Here is a 25,095-nt window from a genome sequence, read left to right as displayed (position 1 = left end):
CAGCACCTGCTACTGGCTCTATGTAAGATGTTACTAATTACAATCCGACACTCTGATGTCCTTGATGTTCATGAATACAACATTTGAATAGCTTTCTAAGAATTTCACAAAGTGCATGATTAAACATCAAGAGGTGCTTTGAATTTAATCAAATCACCGACTTCCCTGTACTAACAGTACAGCAGTGTGTCAGTATGGACCGCTCTGACCTCTTGTGGAACAGCAGTGAAACTTTCCTCCATCAGATGAAGCCCGTCAATCCTGTTCTTCCTCCGCCTGACAATTTCATGATCATGATCAAGTGAAGAGTAGCTTCAAAGCAAGTTCCCACATTATATACATTTTATATGGACTCGTGATATGGACCTATAATTGAATGAAAACAAATTAGAGTTTGACCTTGTGCTCGGACCCCTCTGAGGAAACGTTATCACTGTTGGATTAAACTCTAAGATAAATCACTGAGTACCAAACAAGATGCTTGCATCATTCAATCTTTAATGCCGTCCGTTTACAGCCTCGGAACGTGACTGTGACCAGAGATGACAATTCAACATCCACATTATGAGACACGCACAAAAAAAAAAACATTGAAAAAAGATTGAAGACGTTCTCAGTGGGTTTTTTTCAATAACAAAAAAATTCTAATTAGTAAACCCCCCCCCCCCAAAAAAAAAAATCCAATCAAAACAAACAACAAGGGAGCCAAATGGAAGTGAATCCATCACTATATCGTCACATCAAGTACCTCAGTTTACTACCAGTTTGATCATGTGACTCCATCACTTCAGACATGTTGACATTTTTACCTTTGTTTTAAAGCTTATAGACCATTTAACAGCACCCTATAAGTTGGTGCTCTTACTTGCATTGTCCTTGTCATGACGGAGTCCATACAGCCATTTAATCACTCTGGCATTTCTCTCAATGACAGAGACACCGTAGGGAACTCGCCCTGCAGCATTGCCAGCATCCTCCTCCTCCTCATCATCATCTTCACCCTCTCTGCCGGAGCCCGCACACTCAGACCCGGGAGCACTCACACTGCGGAAACGGGCCATGGACACAATGTCAGAACTAGATCCAGTCAACTCCTGCAGGTCTGCAGGGTCCACACCACAAAGGTTGAAGAAGCGCTCCAGCTCCGTCCCGGCTCGGGAGCACCGGTCACTCATGTCCGATTTAGACCGGGTCAGAGAGGGGCGCTTCCTGGAGCTGGAGGAGGATAACCGGGTAATCGCAGGGGAGGGAGGAGGGAAAACTGGGAGGCTGGGGTGAGGTGGAGCAGGGACGGGGGGAGAGGAGGGAGGGTCGTCAGGTTTCGATAGGGCAACAACAGGTTTCAGAGGAGAAGGACGTGTTGTTGTTGTTCTGGGGTGGAAGAGACGCAGGTGTGAAGCAGCCGGGCGGAGTGGAAACTGGGAATGTAAAGGTATGGGCTGAAGGGGCTGCCGGATATACTGAGGTAGTCTGCAGGGGGTCCTCCCAGGGCTGGCCTGAGGCATGACGTCCACTCTGCGTACGGTCCCTGCAGCTGGAGACCCAGGAGAGCCAGGACTCTCTACCCTGGCAGGTCCAGAGGCTTTTAATCTCACCTTAGCTGGACTGGACCAGTCAGGACGGGGAGGCAGACACGGCCTCTCTTTTTTCTGTTGTGGTCCCGCAGGTGGGGGCCGAGGAGAGCTGTGTGAAGTGGTGGCACCATCAGGAGCTTTACTGTCCTCTGAGTCTACAGTAGGACTGGACTGGGGTCTATCATTCACACCACTGATCAGGTTACTCAGATGCTCCAAGTTGAGCTGGACTCCCTCCTGGTTTGTTTTTGTTTGGGTTGGCGTCTTCCTGGTGGGCCGCAGAGCAGTGCCGGGGTTTAGCAGAGGCTTCCGCACTTCCGGAGGCCCGACTGGCTGCTGTTTAGAGAGAGCCACCTGACTCTTGACATATTTAGCCTTGTCTGCTTCCAGCCTCTCCACCGCACTCTGCTTTGGACTACCTGCTGCTGTCGGGAACCGCCGGTAGAAGTCTGGCCCCACTGGGCCCTTGGGCCGCAAACGTGGGGGCGTAGCAGCTACGGCAGTCCTCGCACGTTGCCTCAATGGACGTTGGAGAGTCTCCAAAGGCATTTTGTAAAAGTAGTAGTCGTACCTGTCCTTGTGCACTTCCTGTTTACAGCTTTTTCGTTGGCCGCCGTGGAATAAAAATCCTTGCTTTCTGCAGACAGTTATCCTGCATTTGCGCCTCTCATGATCAGCTCCATTCCATTTTTGAAGAGATGTAACCTCAACATCCCAGTTGAACTCTAGCTCCTTGACATGTGGACTTCCTGTGGAGAAGAGACACATCAGTCAGGAGAGTGTGACAGCTCGATAAAGAACTCAAATGAACAGTGAATAAAAACATTTACCTTAAAAAAAGACAAGCAAGCATCACTTCCTCAGACACTTTTTACTACTCTAACACAGACAGGACACAGCCAACTCCACAAAGACCCTACACCCATAAACCCTCCCCCTTCTTTAAAGACTTCAGCCAATCATCCTCTTGAAGCCTTCTCCATCATACAAGTTCATTGGGTGCCAGCGCCGACGGACTTGAACAATTACTCGCAGTCACCCATCTCTCCGCAGACAAACACACAATAAAACTGACACTTCATTTTCAGTTAGTAGAAGGTCTGTGAAAAGAGTGTGTGTGTGTGTGAGAGAGAGAGAGGGGTGATGGGGAGGTGCATCAGGACAGCTGTCAACAAGCTATTGTCTGGAGGCAACAGAGAGCAGATCACACACACACACACACAAACAGCTGCTATGGGAACAATGACTCCTCATCTTTAAATAAAGCAGCCAGTTGCCAGGGTTTGTAGCGGGCTTCCTCGTAAACTACAAGCCTCTGTAGGTTAAGAAAAGTCAAAACAAAGAGGTTCAACTTAGCATCTGTTAACCCATCCCTCTTTGTGTACAGTTACAAGCCTCTAAGTGTGCTTAAGGTCATAACAATGAATAAACACGGGGCACTCTTTCTGCACTTCTGTATACACTTAAGATATTGTGTGTTTGAAATCCGCTTGAACAATCTGCATCTGCCAGTCACATTCTCTACATATTTGCCATTCCAGCTTGAGCCAGGCCAAACTCCTGCTGATAGAGCTGTGAAACCTACTATACCTCCATTCTTACCTGCCTCAAAGTCTGCAGGTCTCTCCCCCGAGTTTACAAAAACAAAAACTAAAGCAGTAAAGACAACCAGTGCTGCGATATATATCATTAAGGTAGTGTTACAAACCAAAGAGGAATGTCAAGAGGAAGGTCAGACAAACCAAAATAGAGCCACTAATTTAGTGTTTCTGAGTCAAGTGCTGGCTTGTCCTGCTATTGAGAGTCAAAGACAAACATGGAGTGAAGCAGGAAGCAGACCAAAGACAAATGAAAGAGAAACACAAAGGAGCAGGTAAACAACAAAAAAAAAGTCCCACATGTACTCAAGGCCTACATACTAGTCTCGCCCTGACAAGTTCAGGTCTGCTTGTATGAAGGTGTAGGTTGCCATTTTGTTTGTTTTTTTGGCATTTCTACAGAAAACTCACCTTGACTCTCTCTGCTGACGTCCTGGGCCTCTCCTGGGTTTCTCGTTTTAGCCCCAGATAACACACAGCGCTGTCTTGTTGAGGAGAATGTGTGTGAATATGTATGAAAGCAGCACAAGACAAACCTGTTTGACAACTCATGTGTGTGCTCCTCCTGAGCCCGCCCCCGCTTTGCTGATTGGTCCAATCCCTCTCTCCAACAAGGACATGAGCCTGCCATTGTTTTATGCTGCTGGCTAGATGATAAGCACTCTGTGTAAGTTCTGCTACACCACATGCTGACACATTTTCAGCTGTTCAAAGGTCTATGTTGAGTGTTTGTCAAGTGTAGGAATAAAGTACAAAGCAAGACAAACCATTTAGACAAATTTAATATCACTATAAAACAGTCTCACACAATCGAGAGATACAGAAACTGACATTATAATCTCTTCCTTTTACCCGAAATAAAACAAGAAAACAGTGACCTACACCAAATATATAAAAATAAATGACCTTAAAGCGTGTTTTTTTTTTTTACTTAAAGACATGACTTTGCAGTTTTTCTTTTGGGACTACACAACTTCACCTCCAAAATCCACTCAAATTCTCCTTCGTGAGATACTTTGACGATCCTCTTGATTGTCAAAGTATAAAACTACCACAGTTAGCTGAAGCCATCATACTCTATCCTATAATATTTGGCCATTAAGTATTCATAACTGTGATACATTACAGCCATATTAAAATTGCACATAAGAGCACAGTAAAATGGTTACAGTAGAGTTAAAAATAAGATATATTTGATATTCCTTTTCCAAACCATGATGGAGGAATGTGCTGTCATCGTCAGTTCCTGGTCATACGGGCTACTGTAGGTTTGCATATGTAAATGATGGTATTAAAAAGCAGTTTCACTTCAGGGTCACGAACTGCAACACAGGTGTGAGTATAATATAATTCAAACATAAATGTTACCAATAATCACTCCACATTCATCACTACTCACATGATTCATACATCATTTTCTACACTGTAACGTCTCAAAGTCCAACAATGAGAAGTCAACACCTTGAAGCTAAGGTAGTGACTTTTCTGAGGTTTATTGTGCTTCCCTTTGCTAAGTAGTGTGTCAGAAGCAATGGTGGTGGAAAGGTCTGGACAGCTTGAACACCAGAGTAATGAAGGGCCATTAGTTCTTCTTGTGCGCCATCATTTAGAAAATAACATGTTGTGTTTTGTTGCTAGCTGCTTAGGGGTTAGGAGATAGCACAGTTTTTATCTTTGTCCTTTGCACCAAGACTGTGAGCTCTTCTCCTCCTTATGCTGCCTCTCAGCCCCCAGTCTCTCTGCACCTCCCTCTCCTCTTCTCCCTCCCTGTTGTTGCCCCCCTCGGCTTGCTGCTTTCGGAGCTGAGGGGGCAGGGGTATAGGCTGTCCCAGGAAGAAGCCCTCTTCCTCTGAGTCCGAGGACGAAGTGCACGTAGAACATGAGTCTTCGTGTTTGTACTGGCCCGGCTGGAGGGTCAGTGAGGAGGCGTTGGTGGAGCCCCGGTTGTCCCTCTCTTTCTCGCCTCTCCACTCCAGGGTGTCCAGACGAGGCCGGTCGGGCCGCGAGCGTCGGGAGTGTCTCTCTGCTCCCGGGTGGAGAGCAGGGTCGGAGGGGATACGGCAGCGGCTCCACCCTCGCCGCAGACTCCGCTGGTGGTAAGAGGATCCATCTGGTTGGAAATGGAGATCATGACAAAAACTAAATTAACTTGATTCCAAAATTTCATGCAAGATAATATTCAACTCTCTAAAAGCATTTTTCTTACCCAGTAGATCCATCTGCGGTGGGATGCCTTTCTGGAGATGTAACCTGCTTCCGAAACCTTCCTCTACCTCATCTTCGTCATGTTGGTTTTCCTCGCCCCCTCCCAGCTCCTCCTCATTCTCATCCTCATCCTCGTCCTCATCAACAGAGTAGCTGCTGCTGATTGGTTCTCTGAAGCTGACCCTAGCTGTGCCACTGCGAGACAGCGGGGTCGGAGAGTCAGAGGGTCTGTCCTCTGGTGGGGGGAGGTTTGGTGGGGGAGACTCTTGGGGCATCACGTCACGAGACTTGACGGGCAGAGGAGGTGGGAGGATGGCTGGGTTGGGGGGGAGGGGAGGTGAGTCGGGTGAAATGATGTGGTTCACATGTGAGTTGCTCTGAGGAGGAAACACTGTGGGGAGAAAATCAGGGGGCACATTGACAGAGAGGTGAGATTATATAATTACATAATATTGATACTATGTTGTTTTTGTTTTAAGCACCTGTTTCTGATACCTTGCATAACTTGGTTCGTCCTTTCCACCCAGTTCCTACAGTCTTTAGCAGTAGAGGTTCCTCTTGAATTAAGACCAGTTAATCCAGTATTTCCATTTAGCTCTCCCTGGAACTGAAGACCACTGACAGGAGGTTTGATACCACAGTCCCCTGGCAGCAAACTGTAATGTGGAAGGTCGCTGGGCCAAGAAGGACCTAAGCCATTTCCTAGATGAATGTGGGGAAGAGGTGAGTAGGAGCCTCTTGGATGAGGATGAGCACTGGGTGTAGGAACTCCGTTTTGAACTGGAGCGGTGCAGTGGACGCCTGAGAGAAGCAGAGCAAATAAATGTTTGAGAATATTCTCTACAAGATGTTTTAACTTACAGGGTAATTTCTGGGCAATGTGACCTACATAACATTTTGAGTAGAACACCAAAGTACCATGATCACCTCTGTTTTCCACTGCAGTATGAATGCAGTCTTTTGCAGGGGTTATAGGGGGGCTGATGCCCTCTAGTGGCTGTAGAGGAGAACCGCACTGTGGCTGCTGGTGTCTCTCTGCTGTCCCACAGCGTTTATGCTGAGGTGGTCTGCTCTGCAGCGCAGAGTCGCAGGAGTCAGAGTTATTGGGGTCCTCGCCCAGCGAGCAGGACCTGGAGCAGAAGATGAGCCCCCCTCGAGGGAGGAAGGGAAGCCCCAGCAGAGGTAGTTTACAGCGGGCGCAGCAGAAACACGACTCCACAGCGTGCCAGTGCTGACCCTCGTATGTCATCTGGCCCTGGTCGATACCTGAGAGGAAGTGATTTCATGATTACACATCTCATTTATGTCAGCGGCACAGTTTGAAAATCTATCTCTATTATCTCACAGTGTGTGTGTGCAGTATGTATACATGTCAGTGGTTCTGCAGTTCTGATTGACTCAGCCATATTTTAACTCATTGTACTTCTATTGTACTTTGTTGCTTGGAGAAACATTTATCGGTGACATTTAAGCCCTTTTCAGACATAGAATATTTCAAGTTGCCTATCAAATGTTTTAACCAATTTAATTTTTTATCAGAGAGTAAGTCTGTAAGTACAAGTTTAGTAATATCTGCTTACAACCACATTATAGTGTGTTATAAACCATTTGTTAACTGTTTTTCTTCTGCTTATAAATGATAAATAGGGGGACTCAACGTGTTCCCAAAGAAGCAGTGAAGAATACTGCCTGATAATGTCTGTTAGCTGTATAGAAAGACTCAATTCTGTACCTATGTGTTCTCCGCAGGTATCGCAGTACTCTGCGTACAGGGACTCGTAGCAGGAGCAGCAGTATGGTCGACTCTCTCTCATGATGTAACGCTGACCGCCCAGCGCAGCCTCACACTCAAAACAACAGAAGTGCTTCATGTGCCAGTATCTTCCTTCTGCCTCCGTACATTCATCTGCTAGAATAATCTGGGATTGAGAAACAACAGAAAAGGAAGGAGACAGAGAGGTCACTCAGCAAAGCAGTGATGATGTCATGGGTACAGAAGTAAAACAAAATCACTAAAAATGAGTACTGAGGATTTGGGTTAATAAGATAGGGGGAAAAAAAGATACATCCTCTGGGTCTGAGGAACTCTTGTGGGTCAATTGTGCCAGATCCATTAGTCCACTACGTCAACTAATCTCTTAAGTCACACTGAGAGGCCATTCAAAAAAAGAAGAGACAGACAGAAAAATCTGCAAATACCCCTCTATGCACTCTGCACTGATGAGGGAAATTATAAAATACAGCAATAGTAAAACAGCTGACAGGGCCTGATGATTCATGTGGGGATACATTAAAGGATCTTTCTACACAGGTTACCTTTGAACAAAAGGCCTCATTTCTTAATCAACTCACTCCTAACTGTTCTTACTTTGTTTTTTTGTGGACAGTTGGGACTCCCTAAAAACAAGATGTGGCCTCATTGAGCTCCGTGATCCTCTTGCTAGAATAAGAAGTTTAGGCAAACTAGACTGAATAATACAAGCATCCATTATGAGATCAGTTTATTTGATGCAAGTCAAGTATGAAGGCATACAGAATTAACTATTCATGTTTTGCTATGATTTGTATATTTGGTCTCACACCTATGTACATGGAAATTGATAGTCTGCCTTGTAAGCCCGTTGGAGCCAGGCATCTAAGATACTACACTGATATCAGAATACAAACCTCACATCTAGTAGATTATGATGGATAATTTATTATCTAAATCATATAAATGTCAATATATTTTAGCACTATTTAGTTGTACATATTTTCCAGTATCAACTGTCCGGTAAAAGTCATGTGAAAATCTGCAGGGAAGTCCAGTTATGGTTGCAGTTGTGCCAGCAGCACAAAGAGCAAAAAGTGTATCTTCGATAATTGCAAAAAAATAACAGATCATCTCTGTTTGAAGTTACAATTAGGTGTGAGGTCTCCTGTCGGTTTAATCTTGGGGTTAAGGCAAATATTAGGTTAATTAATAACTTTTTAGGTTATGGCTTTGCTGATTTATCCAAAAAGTGACGAGACGACCCAGTGCGAGCCAACGAGAATGCGGATCAGGCACACAACACTCTGTGTGACGCAGGAAGTAAGGCACCGCCTAGGTGAAATACCAAGTTTTCAGGGAGTCCAGTGGACAGTTCACAGTAAAGAGAGAAAGCAAACATGGGGCGAAAGAGATTTGAACTGGGTACAATGAAGCTAAACATGCCTCTTAGACCAATGGGATACTTTCTTGCTTTCTGACTCCCACTGCACTTTGCTTTTAGAGACCTGCTGCTGATGAGTGTTTATTAGACAGGTTGGGGATCTTGGTGAGACAGTCACCTCGTCGCAGGCCTGGCAGCGGGGCTTGAGCCTCTCAGCGTGGTGCCGGCCGCAGTAGATCTGCCCGTCCTGGTAGAAGTAGATCAGATCGACCAGCAGCTCGCTGCAGGAGGCACACTGGAAACACTGAGGGTGCCAACAGCTGCCGTGTCCTGCCCGACTGGCAAACACCGCTATGTCTCCACCGCAGATCTGTCTGCCACACTGGAAAAATCAGGGTGGGGGCGTGGTGCAGAGGGAAGGAAGTTAGATGGTATATCCTTTAACAAATGGTGAACGCTGCAGGTTGCATAGCAATTTGCTTATACAGCCCTGTAATCATTAAATCCCACTGTGCTGTGGCCCCTGAGCTATGCCTGCACCTACTTGCACCCAAACTTGCTCCAGTCTCAGAAGGTCTTCTGCATGTTTCTGATGTGTTTTAATAGGCTTTCACTTGCATGTATTAGTGTTATATAAGTATACTGTTGTTTCTGAGCTTCATGTTGGCCTGCTTCATGAGGGAATCTGTTACGTTTTGTAAACATAAAATAAAAATGTTGTTCTACCTGCTGGCAGATGGCTCCCGTCATAGTTACTGGGAAGAGTCTGACGACGCCTCTGCCCAAGTTTTCTCTTTTCCGCTGCTGACTGAACAAACGCAACTCCTTCTTCTCCTCATCATCCAGAGCGTTACAGTACTGGGGCTGCAAGAAACATATAGATATTCTTGTTGACATGAGCATACAAAATGATTTCTACACCTCATTTACCTCTTAGGTTCAGAAAGATTAATTAAATCTGTCTGTTATCGAGTTAATAATCTTAAAACTATAATTTAGAACAAATTAATTTATAGGATACGCCTCATGAGATGCATCATCTCGTTTTCAAGCGGGTCCTGACGAGTCATTACATTTGACTAACCATTGGGTGGTGCCTTAAAAAAAAAAGAGAAACACAAATAGTAAACAAAAATAATAACATAACAGAATGGATTTTAAGTAAGAGGTTATTTCGGCTGGCTCCTCATTCTGTCTCTCTCACCATCATCATCTACCTTTTTGTTTTTTTGCCTTCAGAACATCACACATATATTCAACACTGCAACCATCACCGACTTAAAGACTACAGATGGATTTATTATGTTGCTTTGGTCTTAGTTTCAAATAAAATATTGTTTAAATTACTTTAAATCCTCAGTGGTCTGTGAGCCTGGGCTGTGACAAAAAGGGGGCTTGTTCTGCATAGGGACTTAAAATTAGGCTCAAGACTTGGGAGATGTAAGTCTAATTAGTATTGTACCAGTTTGTTTGTGATGGGACTTTTGGCTGTTCGGAGTGGTAAGTACTCAGATTGCCTGTCTGACTTGTTACCTGCAGGCAATCTGCGAACACAAGACAGCAGGAGGAGCAGAGTCAGAGGCTGTAAATGATTCCACAATATTTACCTGTAAATATCTGTTTTTTCTGTAAGAACTGAGTGTCTAAATAAATAAATTGATGTATATGGCTGTTCAAATTGTATTTAAAACAAAATAAGAACAAATAAGAACCAATGAAATTTTTCTTCTGGCATTAAGAGCCTCATACATATCACAATGATGGGTATGATTCAAAATAAATCACAATAAATAAACAATTGGAAGTAACATTTAAAGGTGGGACATCACAGTCGGTAGCCACAATTGGGGGACATGTTTTTTTTTTACTTTAACCTCCTAAGACCCAAGCTCTATCTTAATTTCTCTTTGCTATTTGGGCTTATTGGGACCTGATAAGTATAAAAACTAAGCATCATCCGTTGACATGATGTGGTTCTGCGTACGGGGACAATTTTGAATTTCCATATAAGCAGAATTAAGTATTATGGTATAACCCAAAATGTGATGTCCATGCATGTGGATGCCAGGTCTTAGGAGGTTAAAAGTAAAATTAAAACAAAAAAACAATGTTTAGAAATATAAAGAATGCCCAGACCTTGGTTTATTATAACCGCATCTATGCGGAGGTCGAAAGCTCAAAAACAATAATAACAATTATTATTATTGTATTGTGATTGTAACTTAGTAGACTGAAGGATTGTATGTATTTGTATGTATTTGGCATGTCACCACACAATGAAAATACAGCAGGACTGAAGCCAAAGACTAGAGCATCTGAAGTCAGAGTCACAGTGACGTTACCTCACTGTCGTGGGCTGGAAGCTGGTGCAGCAGTTGTTTGATTCGGTATCTCTCCCCTGGACTGTTCACATAAGGCACCCTGTCCTCTGGCAAGCAGCTAAAATACTGGTATACCTGTAAGAGGAGTTCACATAAAGACATAAATGACAGAGTACAGAGAGCTATTTACCCATTTACATAGCAATTTATCACAATTGCAGTCATAAATCAAAAACACTGAATATTTTTTTCCCATACTTATCAAATTGTTTGAGTGTGTGTAGAAACACGTACAAGTGGAAGCGTGCCTGTGTTGCATTCATTTTTGTGTCGACTCTGCGTCTTCCCATCAGCAGGGTTGTTACCTGTTCGGGCTTGAGCCCAGGTGGGACCCATGCATACTCCTCGGAGGCGCAGCCCGAGTCGTCGTCGGAGATGGAGTGCCTCTGGAAGTCTGACACCAGCTTTGTCATCATCTTCTCCAGCTGGCCCGGCACCGAGCGCACGGCATGCTCCTCTCGCACACACTTGCAGTGCACACAGATCTTCCTGTGGAGACAAGGACAGCTTTGGGCTTCATCCCTGGGGACTTTTTTTTTTTAAATACTGATTTATAACACAAGCCAAAGCTGATCAAATGTCAAACATTTCAAGAAAAATCACAGTTGGGTTCCCCTGGTGCTTCAGGTAATAAGGTGCAAACAACAGACTCAAGACCTCAGATGTATATCAGTCCCTCTTTTCTGGTACCATCTGACAAAGCAGAAATACAAAGAAAATATATCAAAAAATCACAAATTTAATTGCCAACCGTTGATCAACAGTTGAACCAAGGTGGTAAGGCCAACTCCTAAAACAAACCCAAAAAATAGGGCTCTTAAAGTCATAACTCTCTTTACACCACATTCATACGGGCGCTCCCACAGTTTGTAACTTTGTTATTTATGAACACACTTTGCGTTGGAGACATTATGTCACAAAACAACCCACACACATTCTTGAGGTTGACTCAACTCAGACTCCCTGCAGCCAAAAATTACTAATACAACAGTTGTGACACGGAGACACAAAAGCACAATCTCAAGATCTCAAACTCAGAACTTCACAGAAAGTTCAGAACTATACATTGTCTGAATATAGTCTATAGTCTATGTATAGTATGCAGTGTTAATGCATTTACACAACTGAAGTAAACTCAGTCTCAGCACGGATGTTATTGAGGATCCAATCCAGTTAATGCCTACATTACACCAACATCTCACCCGATCTGCATCAGGCCCAGCACAAACAAACTACTACCAAACAAGCAGGAAATGAGGTCACAGACATAAGCCTGGAGTGAGGTGAAGATGGGAGCAATAATCTCCCTCAGCCTCGTATTACACCCCATCTTGTCCTCTGACTCCACATTCAATCTGGCGGTGGGTGTGCCTGTGTGTGGGACCGGTGGAGTCAGATTAAAGCGCCCCGGGGTGACAGTGAGGTGTGGGTGTCACTTATGTGACAATGTGGCCATATGCAGCATGTAATAATAATAACAATAATCTTTATTTATAGAGCACTTATCAAAGCAAAGTCCAAAGTGCTTCACAGAGAGAAAAATGAAATAAAATACCACATGATACAATACATTTATTGCATGTGTACATCTCTGTTGGGATTGCATAACAGCCTGCCAGCTGGCACTTGTGGCTCAAGTTCACAAGGCACAAAGCTGCTTTATTCCAGCACCCATCCCCCAACACAACCAAAAAGCTAGCACACAGACACACACAACTGCTTGTAAACTGCATGAGAGCTCCTCTTCTAATCAATCGTCTCATAAAAAGTCAACTTCCTTTGAACTGTTGGTAATTGAATCCACTCTCTTTACCCAACACAAGTTAATTGTTAAGGAGTTGACAAAACAGAGAAAATAAAGTGTCTATGGGATCCCAGTACCTTTTCTCAGGCCCAGGCCAGTATGTACTTGTAATATGCAGCTGTCCTCGGTTGGCACCTTATATGGCCATAGTCACCAAGAAGGTAGAACAAATATAAATAATAGTAAACACAACAAGTCAGCTTAGGCTAAGCCATGTTGGCATGAATCTGACCCCAGCTGTATTTGTGTGTGTGTGTTTGTGTGTTAGCAAAAGGGACGGAGGGAACTACGACGCACATGCCTATGTAAACGGGTAGGAGGACACAGCCGGAGACCTGGCATGATGGGACAGATGGCAGATGCACCCGATCTCACCCCACTAGTACTGGTACCACCCCCCCCCCCGCCCCCACCTCATGATGAAAGCATTTGTAACAGGGATATAATCACCAGCGGGTGTCAACCCTCACATGCAACCTAGATGACAAAGTGCCAATTTGAATGAACTTGGGGTAGGGCAGAGTTTTACCAAATTCTGGTTTGTGCACATGCCAAAACATTTTATTTATACTTCTTCTGTAAAAACCTAAACCGTGGGGACTTATACAACATATACAACAGACAAAATGCTGAACCCACAAATGAGCAAAGTATAGTGTGTTGTAACCCATCTTATTTTTTTTTTGCTTCACAAGTGGTTGTTTAATCATGACTTCAGAAAACTTAAAAGAGGCACATTTCTGAAGGGTACTTCAACACTGCAATTTACCAACCCCTGCTGTGCTGAGCCCTGTCCTGTTCAATTATTTGAGTCACAAGCCTCTGATGTAATACAACTAGGCTTTGTCCCCTCTGGCTATGTACCACATTTGGTGCTGACAGGTCAAAAAAATAAATAAATAAATAAACAAAATAAATAAAATATACTGTGATTGTCCTGGTGGAAATTTATAAAGCAAGAATAGCCATGATTACGACTAGATGGTTGTCACTTTGGTTTTCAATTTTTGTATTTTACAATAACAAAAGTAATTTTTAAAGCAGAAATATCAAACATTTGCTCATTCCACCTCGTAAGAAGTGAGCATTTGCTGCTTTTGTGCTGTAAATTGAATATCTTTGGGTCATGGACTGTCGGTCGGACAAAACAAACATCACCTTGAGCTCTGGGCATTTCAAAGACAGATTAGTTGAGAAAAGACTCGTCAGATTAATTGAATGAAAATAATCGTTAGTTGCAGCCCTAGTCAAACTCCCACCAGTGGTGTGTGAAATATTGTGAGAGAAAGACACCAACTTTCATTGTGGGAGAACACCCATGTGCAAGTGTCTAAAAAAGTGCACAGACAAATGTAATTAATTAAGGAATACTATATTTATGCACAACATCTGTGTATATCCAAACTGTGCTGACAAACAAAAACCAAGGAATACAAGGGAACTGCACTATACTATATATATATATATATATATATATACACACTATACTGAATCTACAAGCAGCCATGTGTGTTATCAACCACCAGGAGACTCAGCAGATGCTGCTTTGGACAGAAATCAACAATCTGCCTCTAAATTTGCTTTTCTAAGTAACATTGTTTCTGAGACTGCTGGCACAGCTGGTGCTGTTATTGTTGTTAATGATGTACCTTTTGTTTGTGTTTACCGGCTACAGATAATCCACTCATAGATAATAAATGAAATAATTATAACTAAATAATGAAATGAACTCTAGATAATAAAGCAGGGTAGTAAATGACATAGAGGAAAGGACAGTCACATGCTGATGAAGTATTAGATGGAAAAGAGAATAGAAACTAAATATTGAACTTTTGGAAATCCAACAGCCTTAATTAGCTTTGGCTGAAAAATGTGTTTCTCTTCTACATCTTTAAATAAAATGCCATCTCCCTGAAGATCCCATCGAGTCTTCTTGTTAAAATACATTAAAGGCAGCCAACTGTGTGCAGCAAGTAAGTAACAACACTAACTGTACTTGACGTCACGCTCTGCACCTGAAGTCCACACAGATGTGTACAAAACAACAAAAAGTCAGGCTATGAAACATGAGAAGACTCATCATCTAAACACACACACACAAAACCTTCAGTCTGCCCACATCTCTCAACTTAATGACTGTTTGAGTTTCTCGTCCCTCTAATCCTGTTAGATAGTAAAATATGGTTTCTTCAGTACCTGCTGTAATCATGACAAATTAGTCCAGGTTGGCCTGTTGACGCTGTCCCATCCAGACTTGTGTTCCACTGAAACTGTGAAGGTTTGCATCCGATGGGCGCCTGCTTCTGCCTGCCTGTCAGCCTGTCTGTCAGTAAGAGCAGGATATTCTATGGCAGCTCCTTTCCGCGTGGTAATTTCTCTGTCTGCTCGGCTCTTTTCAATGTCCCCGCCACCCCCGACTCCCACCCTCCTCTGTGCTGACAGTGGGCTCAAACAAAAGGCTCCACGGCATTGAACACAACCACACATTGCAGAAAATACAAACACAGTTCTCAAGGTAGACACATGCCCATGTGATTTTTAACTTTACTTAAAAAGATAAGCTAAAGTACACATGCAGCGGGCGTTTATCGTACACATTTCAATTAAGCCCGACCATTTACTCACGCTGCCTTTGAAGATATGAAACATCAGAGTCCAAGTGGAAAAGTAAAAACTCGCTGTGTCTTTCCTCCTCTGACCAGACTGCTGCAGCTGATTCACAACAGATGGACGATTGTTGCTTTGATGCAGTTATTAATCATAGAAATAATTCGAGCAGATTTTGAGCCTATGAGCAATGCTGTGCAGTATTTGTCATATTATGTGATCAAGATGGTCCCTGGTGAAATATCAAGCAGGCAGCGTGACTGTTAGTCTTAGTGAAGTCACGACACATCCCTGAATTCATGCCAGCACAGCTGACTTTGGTCAATCAATCAGTAAAGACATGTCTGCTAGATAAGACCCAGTTTTTTCATGTTGCTTTAAGTCCAAAATATGTTTAAAATAACAATTCAACAAATCCAGCATTAGAGCCAGCAATGCGGCTTAGTTGTGACAGACGGAATGTAGAGCTGCAAAAGACAGTCGATTAATTCATAAATCAATGGACAAAAACATTAATCTGCAATTATTTTGACATGGTTTCAGATTATTCAAGCAAAAATTCCAAATATTCTCTGATTCCAACTTCTAAAATGTAATTTTCTTTCAGCTTTTCTTTGTCTTGTATGATAGTCAAAGTCATTTGAATGTGTCACCTTTTTCATCATTCTCTTTCACAAAATGATTAATCAAGAAAATAACCTGCAGATGAAACTTGCAGCCCTACCATAATGCAGTTTTTCGACAACTAACTTTCAAACAGTCAATCTTGACCACTGCTGTTTGGTGTGCAGATATATTGTAGATCAGTATAAAGTTATCAAAACTGGTGGGGAATCCAGTGTGGAACCTATACAATAATCCCCTGATTTAAATGTGTGCTGCTGGTGTGATAATCTATATCTGAGACTGACTGCAGTGGGGTAAAATGAAGCCCTCCTTAGATCTGATTTTAAGAAACAGATGGGCCTTGTCCTATAACTCTCTGCCACTAATCAGCGACTGAGTAATTGCCGCATGGCCACCCAGACTAATAGCGATGGCGACTTTGAACACTTTTGAAGCGTGGTGGGGACCTGTGGGTCAAAAGTAACTCAATTCGCTCACTGCTGGGCAGCGGAAGCGCCATCTGCCCCCCACCTCAGTTTAAGCTCTGTCTGAGAGAGCTCAGGATGAAGATGGATCACTTCCCTCTCAGCAAGCACCAGCAGCTAAGCCTGTGGTCACTTGGATGATCTTCTCCATCAGGGAAGGTGTGACTCTAAATTGGTTATTAAGGAAGATGCAATTAGCAACAGACTCTGGGGTCTTAAAAAGTGACCCCCATAAATCTCAATCACTGAATCACTTTCATGTTCCTCAGTCTCCTGGATCAGCTGAGGGACTCGAAACGTCTAAACAAGACGTTTCCCTTTGTTACCTCCTCCAAAAGTCATTTAAGATCTGTCCTCCAGACAAACGCATAATTGAAGATCTTCCATAAACCGCAGCACTGTGTTATTTCCACACAGATTAAACATACTGTAAACAGAACGATGCTTATAGATTTACAGCAGAGTAAAGCTGGAGGTAGAGAGCAGCACACGTGTCTTAGATTACATCCTAACTTCTAAGCTTTTGTCTTGACCTGAATAGAAGGAACTGAAAAAGCTAAAAGATACAATTACAGCCTTTTGGTTACATGAAGTACGCATTCCTGTGCCTTTTGTTTTATTCTCTCCATCACCCAGCCGCAGTCAGCCTCAGCCATGCAGTGCCCATCTGGGATTGTGAATGCAGCCTTCGTAACCACAAATAAATCTTCCTCCTTTTTTATTCTAGTTGTATGTCAAACTTGGTGACTGTATTGTACAGCCTTAGAGTCTGGAACCACTTAACACAACAACAATTACATTCATAATCTGGATCATACAGCGTCTTTCCAAGCGATTGACTCTTTGCTTCTTCTACGCTCGTATGAATGATTACTAATAAAGAAATTGTTATTTTTTATATATATATACACACACTTAATGAAATACAAATGTCACATTTGACAAGGGGCAGCATCAGTGAAAAGGAGAGACAGTGGGGGAGACAGAGGGAGGTATAAAGTGGTCGAGAGGGTTACTATCACAGCAGTAAGGCCTAATCTGATTAGTGTGATTGACAGGATTAGACTAACCAAGAGACCCAACCAGCTGGATATTCACTAAAGGACTAAAGGATGGAGGGAAAAGAAAGGGGGCTCAAATGAAAGCATGCAAGAAGCTGCTTAACAGAATAAAATAAATTGTTGCTCAGGAGGGCCTTTGACAGTGGTTAACAAATCCTGCACAAACAGGTGGAAGAGGTAGGTAAGAGGCTGATATTTCAAGTGGCTTGTGCCTCAGTTTAAAAAGGAACTACAAGAACTGAAAGTCTTTTTGCTGCAGTTACAAAAAGTCTCTGAACACTCAAAAACACAATATGGACATCCTACGAAACACTCATCCTTCTGCTGAGTAGAGCTCGCCTTGTGTCAGTAAACACTCAAATGAAATGATCTGCTGTATCAAGCACCACAATGCTTTTCACCTTAAAATATTACACCATATGACCCTATTTCCAGCGCATAGTAAAGGACAAATACTACAGTGACATAGGAATAGGTCTTAAGTTTAAATCGCTGGAGCTCAGACATGCAGCACATGTTGCGAGATGACTATCGGTAATCCCGCTGCTCTGTAGTGCTTCTGTTTACCCATGAAGATAAAGTAAACCCAAACTAAATGCAGCCGCTTCTGTTGCAGATGTCAGGGCTTAATGGCATTCATGAGTCTATAGCTGTGATTCTTTGTGACCACAGAGTAAGTAAGGCTGATCGGCTCTGTGAACATCATGTGGTGCCCTGACTGGGTCATGTTTGTTGTCTGTTAATGTATATCTGCCCTCATACTGGTGTACACAGATCACAGTTAAGCTGATTGCCGTTTGGTAGTAATGTTGCTGTCCTTCCTAAAATGTCAACATACACATACACTATTCCTATATATATACTCATTACACCTTCCTCAAAGCAGAACATGTTAGTGTCTTTATGTCTAGTGAATACATCAGAGGCAGTCCATGCTGATAGCTGCACACTATATCTGACAGTCAGCCAATTAAATAAGTGTTTCTGCTGGCTGGATGTTAACTGGCCTCATGTTATCAGAAACGTTAAAATGGTCAGGGTGTCACATCTTTTTTTTAACAGACTTAAAAAAAGTGGATTTTAGACCTTACTTTTAGGTATCTGATTATTATCAGAAGTTAAACAAGATCCAAAAAGCAGCAGGAGAGAGTGTAACTCTACCAAAAGTGAACATAAAGTATGAGACAAACACTTCCTGCTAAGGCAACAGGCAGCGCTGGCAATGTTTAAGACGGTTCATACCTCCAGCCGTGGACACGGAAGCCAGGGCACTGGTCTCCACAGCGCATACAGGGCTGCCCTCTGTCTGGGTCCTCTTCCTCCTGCTGAAAAACACAACACAAGCTCAATTCAGCTCACATCATTTCCCATGGAGCACCATTCATACCTTCTGGCACAAGACAGTTAGGTTAAAACAACATACTTGGCACATACAGTGTTTGCTAGACATGGCCGCAGGAACATCAACATCATGTTGAGTGAGTGAGTAGTGTTTTCCACTTAAGCCACAAGCAGAATGCACTTAGAGTCAATCGCTTCAGCCTTTAAATCAGCAGCGTTTGGGGTGGAGTATGGGCTGTCTATAGATATGCCATGTATCATTATTGACGTCAATTTCTGAAAATCTTGTGTGCTTCAACTGGCAGAGATATAAACCATTATAATGGCTGCACAGTACGGTAACAGGCATGTGTAACATCTGTATAAATAAGTTGTATTTGACACGGATTGTGACTGACTATCTATATACACACATATATATATATATATCTATATATATATAAAATCACAGCACTGGTGGTTAGTCAGTAGACAGTAATCTCTCCTGGATTCTGGTACGACATCAAACACTGCAGCTCCTGTTGAGTGTGTACACTCACTAGTCAATGCAATGAGGAATGAGGACTAAATCTTGCAGTGGGTGTGAAGCCTATTACAGAGACAAAAAAAAGTGATATCCAGAATTTGACATAATTAGCCCTGAGCTAAACCTGTTTGCTTGACACCAGTCTTCAAACGTAGCCACAGTGATATTTAACTGTGAGTTTCAGGAATGCTTTGCTGTGTGTTTTGTAAGTGACGGGACAAACAGAATAATGAGGGAAGTAAAATCTCAAAAATGCCTTTTGCCAAAAGTGCTGAGCAGTGCATGTCCCTTAGCCAACAGCAACTGAACAGCTTTGCACTAAACCAACTACTTCACATCTCACTTCTGATTCAATTCCTGCAGCCTCGCATGTGTGTGCGTGTAGACTACAGACTGCAGACACAGGCCTCTTTTTAGAGATGAGAGGAAGGAAGCAGACACAGGATGAGAGCTGCACCCTTTCCCTCTCCATGCAGTCACTTTGTCTCCACTTTCTTTTTCTCTGATGCCTTAATTCTACCTCTCTTCTCGCGTCTTCTGTGGTAAGAACTTAGTGTTGACAGAGAAAATCTGTTTGTAATATTTATTTTATTTCTCCTCTGAAGGGATTCTGTGACGCTATCATTTTCCACTTCACCATTCGGAGAAGTAGGACAAAGCATGTGTCTCGTACGCTCTTTTGTCTGTAAAAAAAAAAAGAAGAAGAAGAAAAAAAGAGCAAGACCCCATAATTGCTGGTGTTTTGGCGAGGCTGTCAAAATACACAAAACTTCATATTCATATTTTCTCTTCTCAAACGTATGAACAGAGTCCACATAAAGATGCATAATAGTCGCATGCGCACAGACGCTAACGAAGTTTAACGAGCAAAGCAATAAAATGCAGATACGTGATACAGCGAGGTACCTGTGCATACCTGCTCAGCTGTGTTTTGATCTTTCTTTTTCCAACCACACACACCTCATAAGGAACCATCGGTGTTCACGCCAAGCCTGTTTTCCCATGCAGAGTTCTTTATGAACAAATTCAAGAACTTCAATGCATTGCTTTGATTAACATTGGGTTTGCTTAGCTTATCTCACTGATATCTGAGGGTTGTATGGGTTGTAAGAGCTTTAGTAATGCACTGAGAAACCGCAGATACATGAACTGGGAGCAATTAGCAACTCACTTTCCTGTACTTATGAACAGAAAATCATTTTTTAAGCGTTTGTCTAAATTAGAAAGTATACTGTTTGAGTGTTTTCCACACGGTGCCAGGCTAGAGATTTGCACTGATGACTGTATCCAGTTCTGTAGAAACACGAACTAGTTAGTCCAGAATAGTCCCATATGACAGTGAACTATAATTTATGTGCTGTTTTTAAATGCCTCAGTGTGCGTTGTGTGCACTGGCGTCTGTCTTGCTGCACGCTGCCTTCTTAATCACCACTTTGACTCACTTTTGATTGTCGTTAACACAGCCAGGTACGAAAGGTGACAAGACGAGCTAAATGAAGCGTACAGATGTTTTCTGGGTGACTGGACCTTTCAGTTGTTATTTCCTTAGGAAGGAGTTTCTGAGCTGTCACACACTGACATGGTGACTGAACCAGGGAGGCACACACTACAAAATGCTTGTACATTCATCACTGGTGTACGGCTACACTCCTAAATATTACATTTATTAACGTTACAGAGAATTAAAGGAAATGGAAACACTTCAGGATACTACAGCGTGTTACTGACTTTCCATTCATATAGTGAAGAAATGAAATGACACTTTAGATGATCTTTTGTGCGGCCTGACATTATTAGTACAGTCCATTTGTCCGTGCAAATCATTTAACAATTCATCTTGAATGGACAATTGTGGGGAGTGGGATCATCAGCACTAACCTTTTTACAACATCATTTATGATGAGAAAACAGAATGATTTATGATTTAATTCTCCTTCTTGGGAAAACACATTTGGTAAGCGATACCAAGCTAGCTGATATTGAAGGGCTGTTGCCTCTGAAGTTGTCTCTTAGAGAGATGGCCAAAACATTTAACCTCTTTACCCTAACAGGTATGAGTTGTAAGAATGAAGAGCCACAGTTTTGAAATGTGAAATGAAATGAAAAGTTAAAGGTGGTTATGTTATGGAAAGGGTTAGAAATATTTTAGGTAATAGGTTAGACATTATGTTAGGTGAGAGGTATAAATGAGGGTTTTCTGTAGGTAAGGGTAATCTTGTGTCATATCTCCGTCTCGTCAACTCCACAGTGATCTGAATTAAATCTGACCAAACAATTAAGATACCAAGACCTCTGGAAATCCAGAGACAGCCATTCGATCAACTGTGAGTTTTAAAACGCCCATCTCAGAATGATGAGATGGAGGGTCTGCCTACGTTACAGACAGATAGTAATTAAGAGTTAAGCATGGGTACAATCATGACGTAATGAATAATGACGGATTAGGAATCCTGAGAAAAGCCTTTAAATTTACGTGAAATATTTTGTCCCAGAAAACAAGAGAACACCCTGGAGAGTTTTCATTCACCATTCAATACAATTTTGTTCATTAAAAAAAACATATCCAAAGATGCATAAAAACCTGTCAACTTGTTTCTAATTAACACATCATGTGATCACAAAATAGATTATGAGATGGAAAAAAACATCAACATCTCCCAGCTGTTGTTTTCTCCTTGTTACAAACTCCTTGTTAAATAGGCAGGAACCTTTAATTTACTCCTTAATGGAGAAAAGGACAACCGTTCAGCCTTGAACATTAGCCGCTGCCAGTTAGCTTTAAGTTTCCTTATCATGATGGCAGTGTCCTATATGTCAAGGCTACACACGGACTTGTAGGTTTCACGTGTTTCCTTTCAGTTTTCCACAAAAGATAATGCGTCAAGTTTGTGGCCCAACAATGAGGTTCGCCTATTGTGCTGTAAGTGAAGGATGTGATGGGAGTGGTGGTAGGAAGTTTCTTCTAAACTAAGCGTGGGTAAAGTAAATAATACATTCACAAGTTCACATTAGCTCACATGCTCACACTTAGACCGGCGTCAGACTTTTCATATCAGCTCCTTTGTTTTCACTAAGTGGGTATAAGGTTTAATCACATGGCGCTGCCTTGGTTTGCTTGAGCTCTTTCTTGCTACCAAGTAACCGTGTAACCAGGTAATGGACAAACTGAAAGTCTGCCAGCTTTCTTATCTGACATCAGAAGGCAACTGCATTGGTTCAGCCAGCGATTACTTAATAATATAAGAGAATGGATTATTAATAGACCTAAATTATGTCATTAGGCCTGTACTAAATGCTGAATGAGTGGTACTCTTCAGGTAAAAGGGAAGCACTTTATTAACCTAAATGAGAGATGAATGAGACAGAAGACAGTGATTGTCATTTAGGTTTCCCCTTCCTCAGTGTTGTGGTTGTGAAGGGGTTAAACATTAACAGAAGGGGTCGTAGGTCGGGGGCCTTCGCTGCCTTGGCATGCCGAGTAGATGCACCTCTCCTCACTGGACAGGATCAAACAGACAGCCTGCAGGCCAGGCGTCCCTAAGCTCTGTGGCACAACATTTCTTGTTGCTCTTATGGTTTGTGCATCGCTGCTTCCTGCTGCCGAGGTCAACTCAAACAACAATGTTTAACAACTGGATGGGTTTACCAAATACAAGTGTCATTCTGAGGGATACTGTATCTGTGACAGTGCTGTTGTGAGTTGGGACTTAATGTAACAGAAGAGTTTTAACGGAAGAAAACCTTAATAAGCCTTTTTTCACAGCAGACATTTTGACTTAGTAGGAAAGGCACAGGTATTACTTGTAACATGACAGTGAGCCAGCATCAGCATGCACAATACGAGGACCCTGAAACCAAAGCAGCTAAATGGAATTTAGTCATCATCAAATTTATTATTTACACCTGTGTTTTTCAGCAGATGTCAAAATATCTGCTGTGAAAAAAACAATTGCTAGATATTCAGCAAGTCACTATCTAAAAAGGTATTTATTACCAGAAAAAACAGCTCAAACTTGATATTCACTCAGACACTCAGATCACTGGCTATTGGCTAACACACGTATCTCAGGTTAAGTGCACATTGCAATACTACAACAGCTTCAAAGATACAAAACAATCACAAAAAGAGTGCATAGTTTTGTCCTGCTAAAATCCGCCTGGATATTGGCCAAGTGGAATACGACGGCACTGCTTCTTTGATTAGTCTGTAATACCAGTTTTCTGTTTGTGGATCTGACTGTACGTCCATCTTATCAATCATTGGGAAAACAAGTGTTTCAACATCTTGAATCACATAGTATTTTTACTGTACATTCTCTACACTTGTACATGTATCAGACAGTCATATGCCTTGCCTTGTCATGTTTAGTCTATTAACATTGGATAATTGACAACATTACATTTAATTTGGGTATAATTATTGGAGCCCTAAAATAATATTTAATTTAAATTGTGGATGAGTAACCCAGTCCCTGAGACAAAAACCATTGTAATGATGAAGGAGGTACTGTATATACCTACCTTCATTGTCCATTTCATCTGGCCACAACAATCAGATTAACACTCTAAATGATATTACTTAATTGTAGTGCAGCTATTAGGAAAAGGAATTCCCTGCGCTGATAATCTACAAATAACTTTAAATAAAGAAATAACTTTGAATTTAAATAAAAGCTATATACATACATCTCACACACTTTACACGCGTTAACATCTGTGTTGTAACATGATTCAAAACTCACTTTTCAAGTGCTGATGTAATGGAGTGTTGCATGAAATATTGATGGTATTCATTAATACTTGAGAGTAGTTATTGTATGTGTCCGGTGGGAACAGGTGTTCTGAATGTTTAAATACTGTTAAAGGGCTTACACAAATTATGTGTTTCATGTCAATTGCAAGATCAATATCAAATACTAACAAATGCATATACAAGCTTACTAACACAGAGTTAAGATAAGTTCGGAAAAAAATGAATTGGTTTGCTATTGACTGGTGCATGAAGTCCACGTTGAATGTGAAAGTAGTGTGGCATGATTGTAGTTGGATTCACAGTCACTGTCTGGATATACTCCAAGTGTGCTGCAGAGCCAGATGTTTCATGGCCACACAGCTGTTAGTCTGGTCCGAAAACAAGCTTCATTTGTTCAGTAACCTGACCATATAGGCTGTGTTTTGGGCAAAAGTCCAACAAGAGCATAATCTAACAGAGCATCAATTGTTGTTGTAATGAAAACCTGACAAAGGTAATAAACATGTTCAGGTTACAGCTACAACATCCCAACCTGCTCAGGTAAAAATCTATGACGTAGTCTGACCCCTCCTGACTATACCTGGGGCGCCGAAATGACTTAAGAAACAAAGAATGTAGGGCTTTCTGCTTCACGGTATGATAAAATAATATAACATAATTTATTGTAAGTGTAGGAAAGGAGTGGGATGTGTTTGCAAAAAGCAACGTACCGACACAAAAGCCAGGTGAAGGTGGGACAAAGTTCCGCTTGGGCTGTTTTCTGTGTTGGACTTGAATAGCCTAACTTAGAAATTCATCTCAAGTCTGCTATTACAGTGAAGCAGAGAAGGGCTTCAACACCTTAAAAATAACCCGTGTGTTACAAGAAGATGGTATAACAGGTTACCAAAAGTGTTAACTGAGTTGTGAAAGCAATTAAGAAATAAATGGGGAAAAAATAGACACTTACCGAACGGTTCGACCGTCGCTTTTTAGACCCGCGCAGGAACATGATGTGAGTGGGATGTTAAAAAACACAAA

The 25,095-nt window shown here is 42.1% G+C and overlaps 2 protein-coding genes across 2 annotated transcripts; both read right to left on the bottom strand.

The window, feature by feature from the left end:
• Positions 1-481: 481 nt before the first annotated feature.
• Positions 482-3,696, bottom strand: fam110a (family with sequence similarity 110 member A). The gene is made up of 2 exons (XM_070910798.1): positions 3,584-3,696; positions 482-2,323 (listed from the first exon to the last, which is right to left on the bottom strand). The coding sequence occupies exon 2, from the start codon at positions 2,121-2,123 to the stop codon at positions 846-848; it is 1,278 nt and encodes a 425-aa protein (XP_070766899.1). The 5' UTR covers positions 2,124-2,323; positions 3,584-3,696; the 3' UTR covers positions 482-845.
• Positions 3,697-3,936: 240 nt separating this feature from the next.
• Positions 3,937-25,066, bottom strand: prickle3 (prickle homolog 3). The gene is made up of 11 exons (XM_070910382.1): positions 25,025-25,066; positions 18,698-18,780; positions 11,198-11,381; positions 10,854-10,967; positions 9,238-9,375; positions 8,690-8,893; positions 7,110-7,296; positions 6,305-6,643; positions 5,873-6,178; positions 5,379-5,768; positions 3,937-5,282 (listed from the first exon to the last, which is right to left on the bottom strand). The coding sequence occupies exons 1-11, from the start codon at positions 25,064-25,066 to the stop codon at positions 4,822-4,824; spliced, it is 2,448 nt and encodes an 815-aa protein (XP_070766483.1). The 3' UTR covers positions 3,937-4,821.
• Positions 25,067-25,095: the final 29 nt, after the last annotated feature.

This window comes from Enoplosus armatus, chromosome 8 (genome assembly GCF_043641665.1).
Source record: "Enoplosus armatus isolate fEnoArm2 chromosome 8, fEnoArm2.hap1, whole genome shotgun sequence".
Lineage (NCBI taxonomy): Eukaryota > Metazoa > Chordata > Actinopteri > Centrarchiformes > Enoplosidae > Enoplosus > Enoplosus armatus.
The sequence above is the reverse complement of the archived record's forward strand: the minus strand, read 5'-3'. Positions and strand labels throughout refer to the sequence as shown.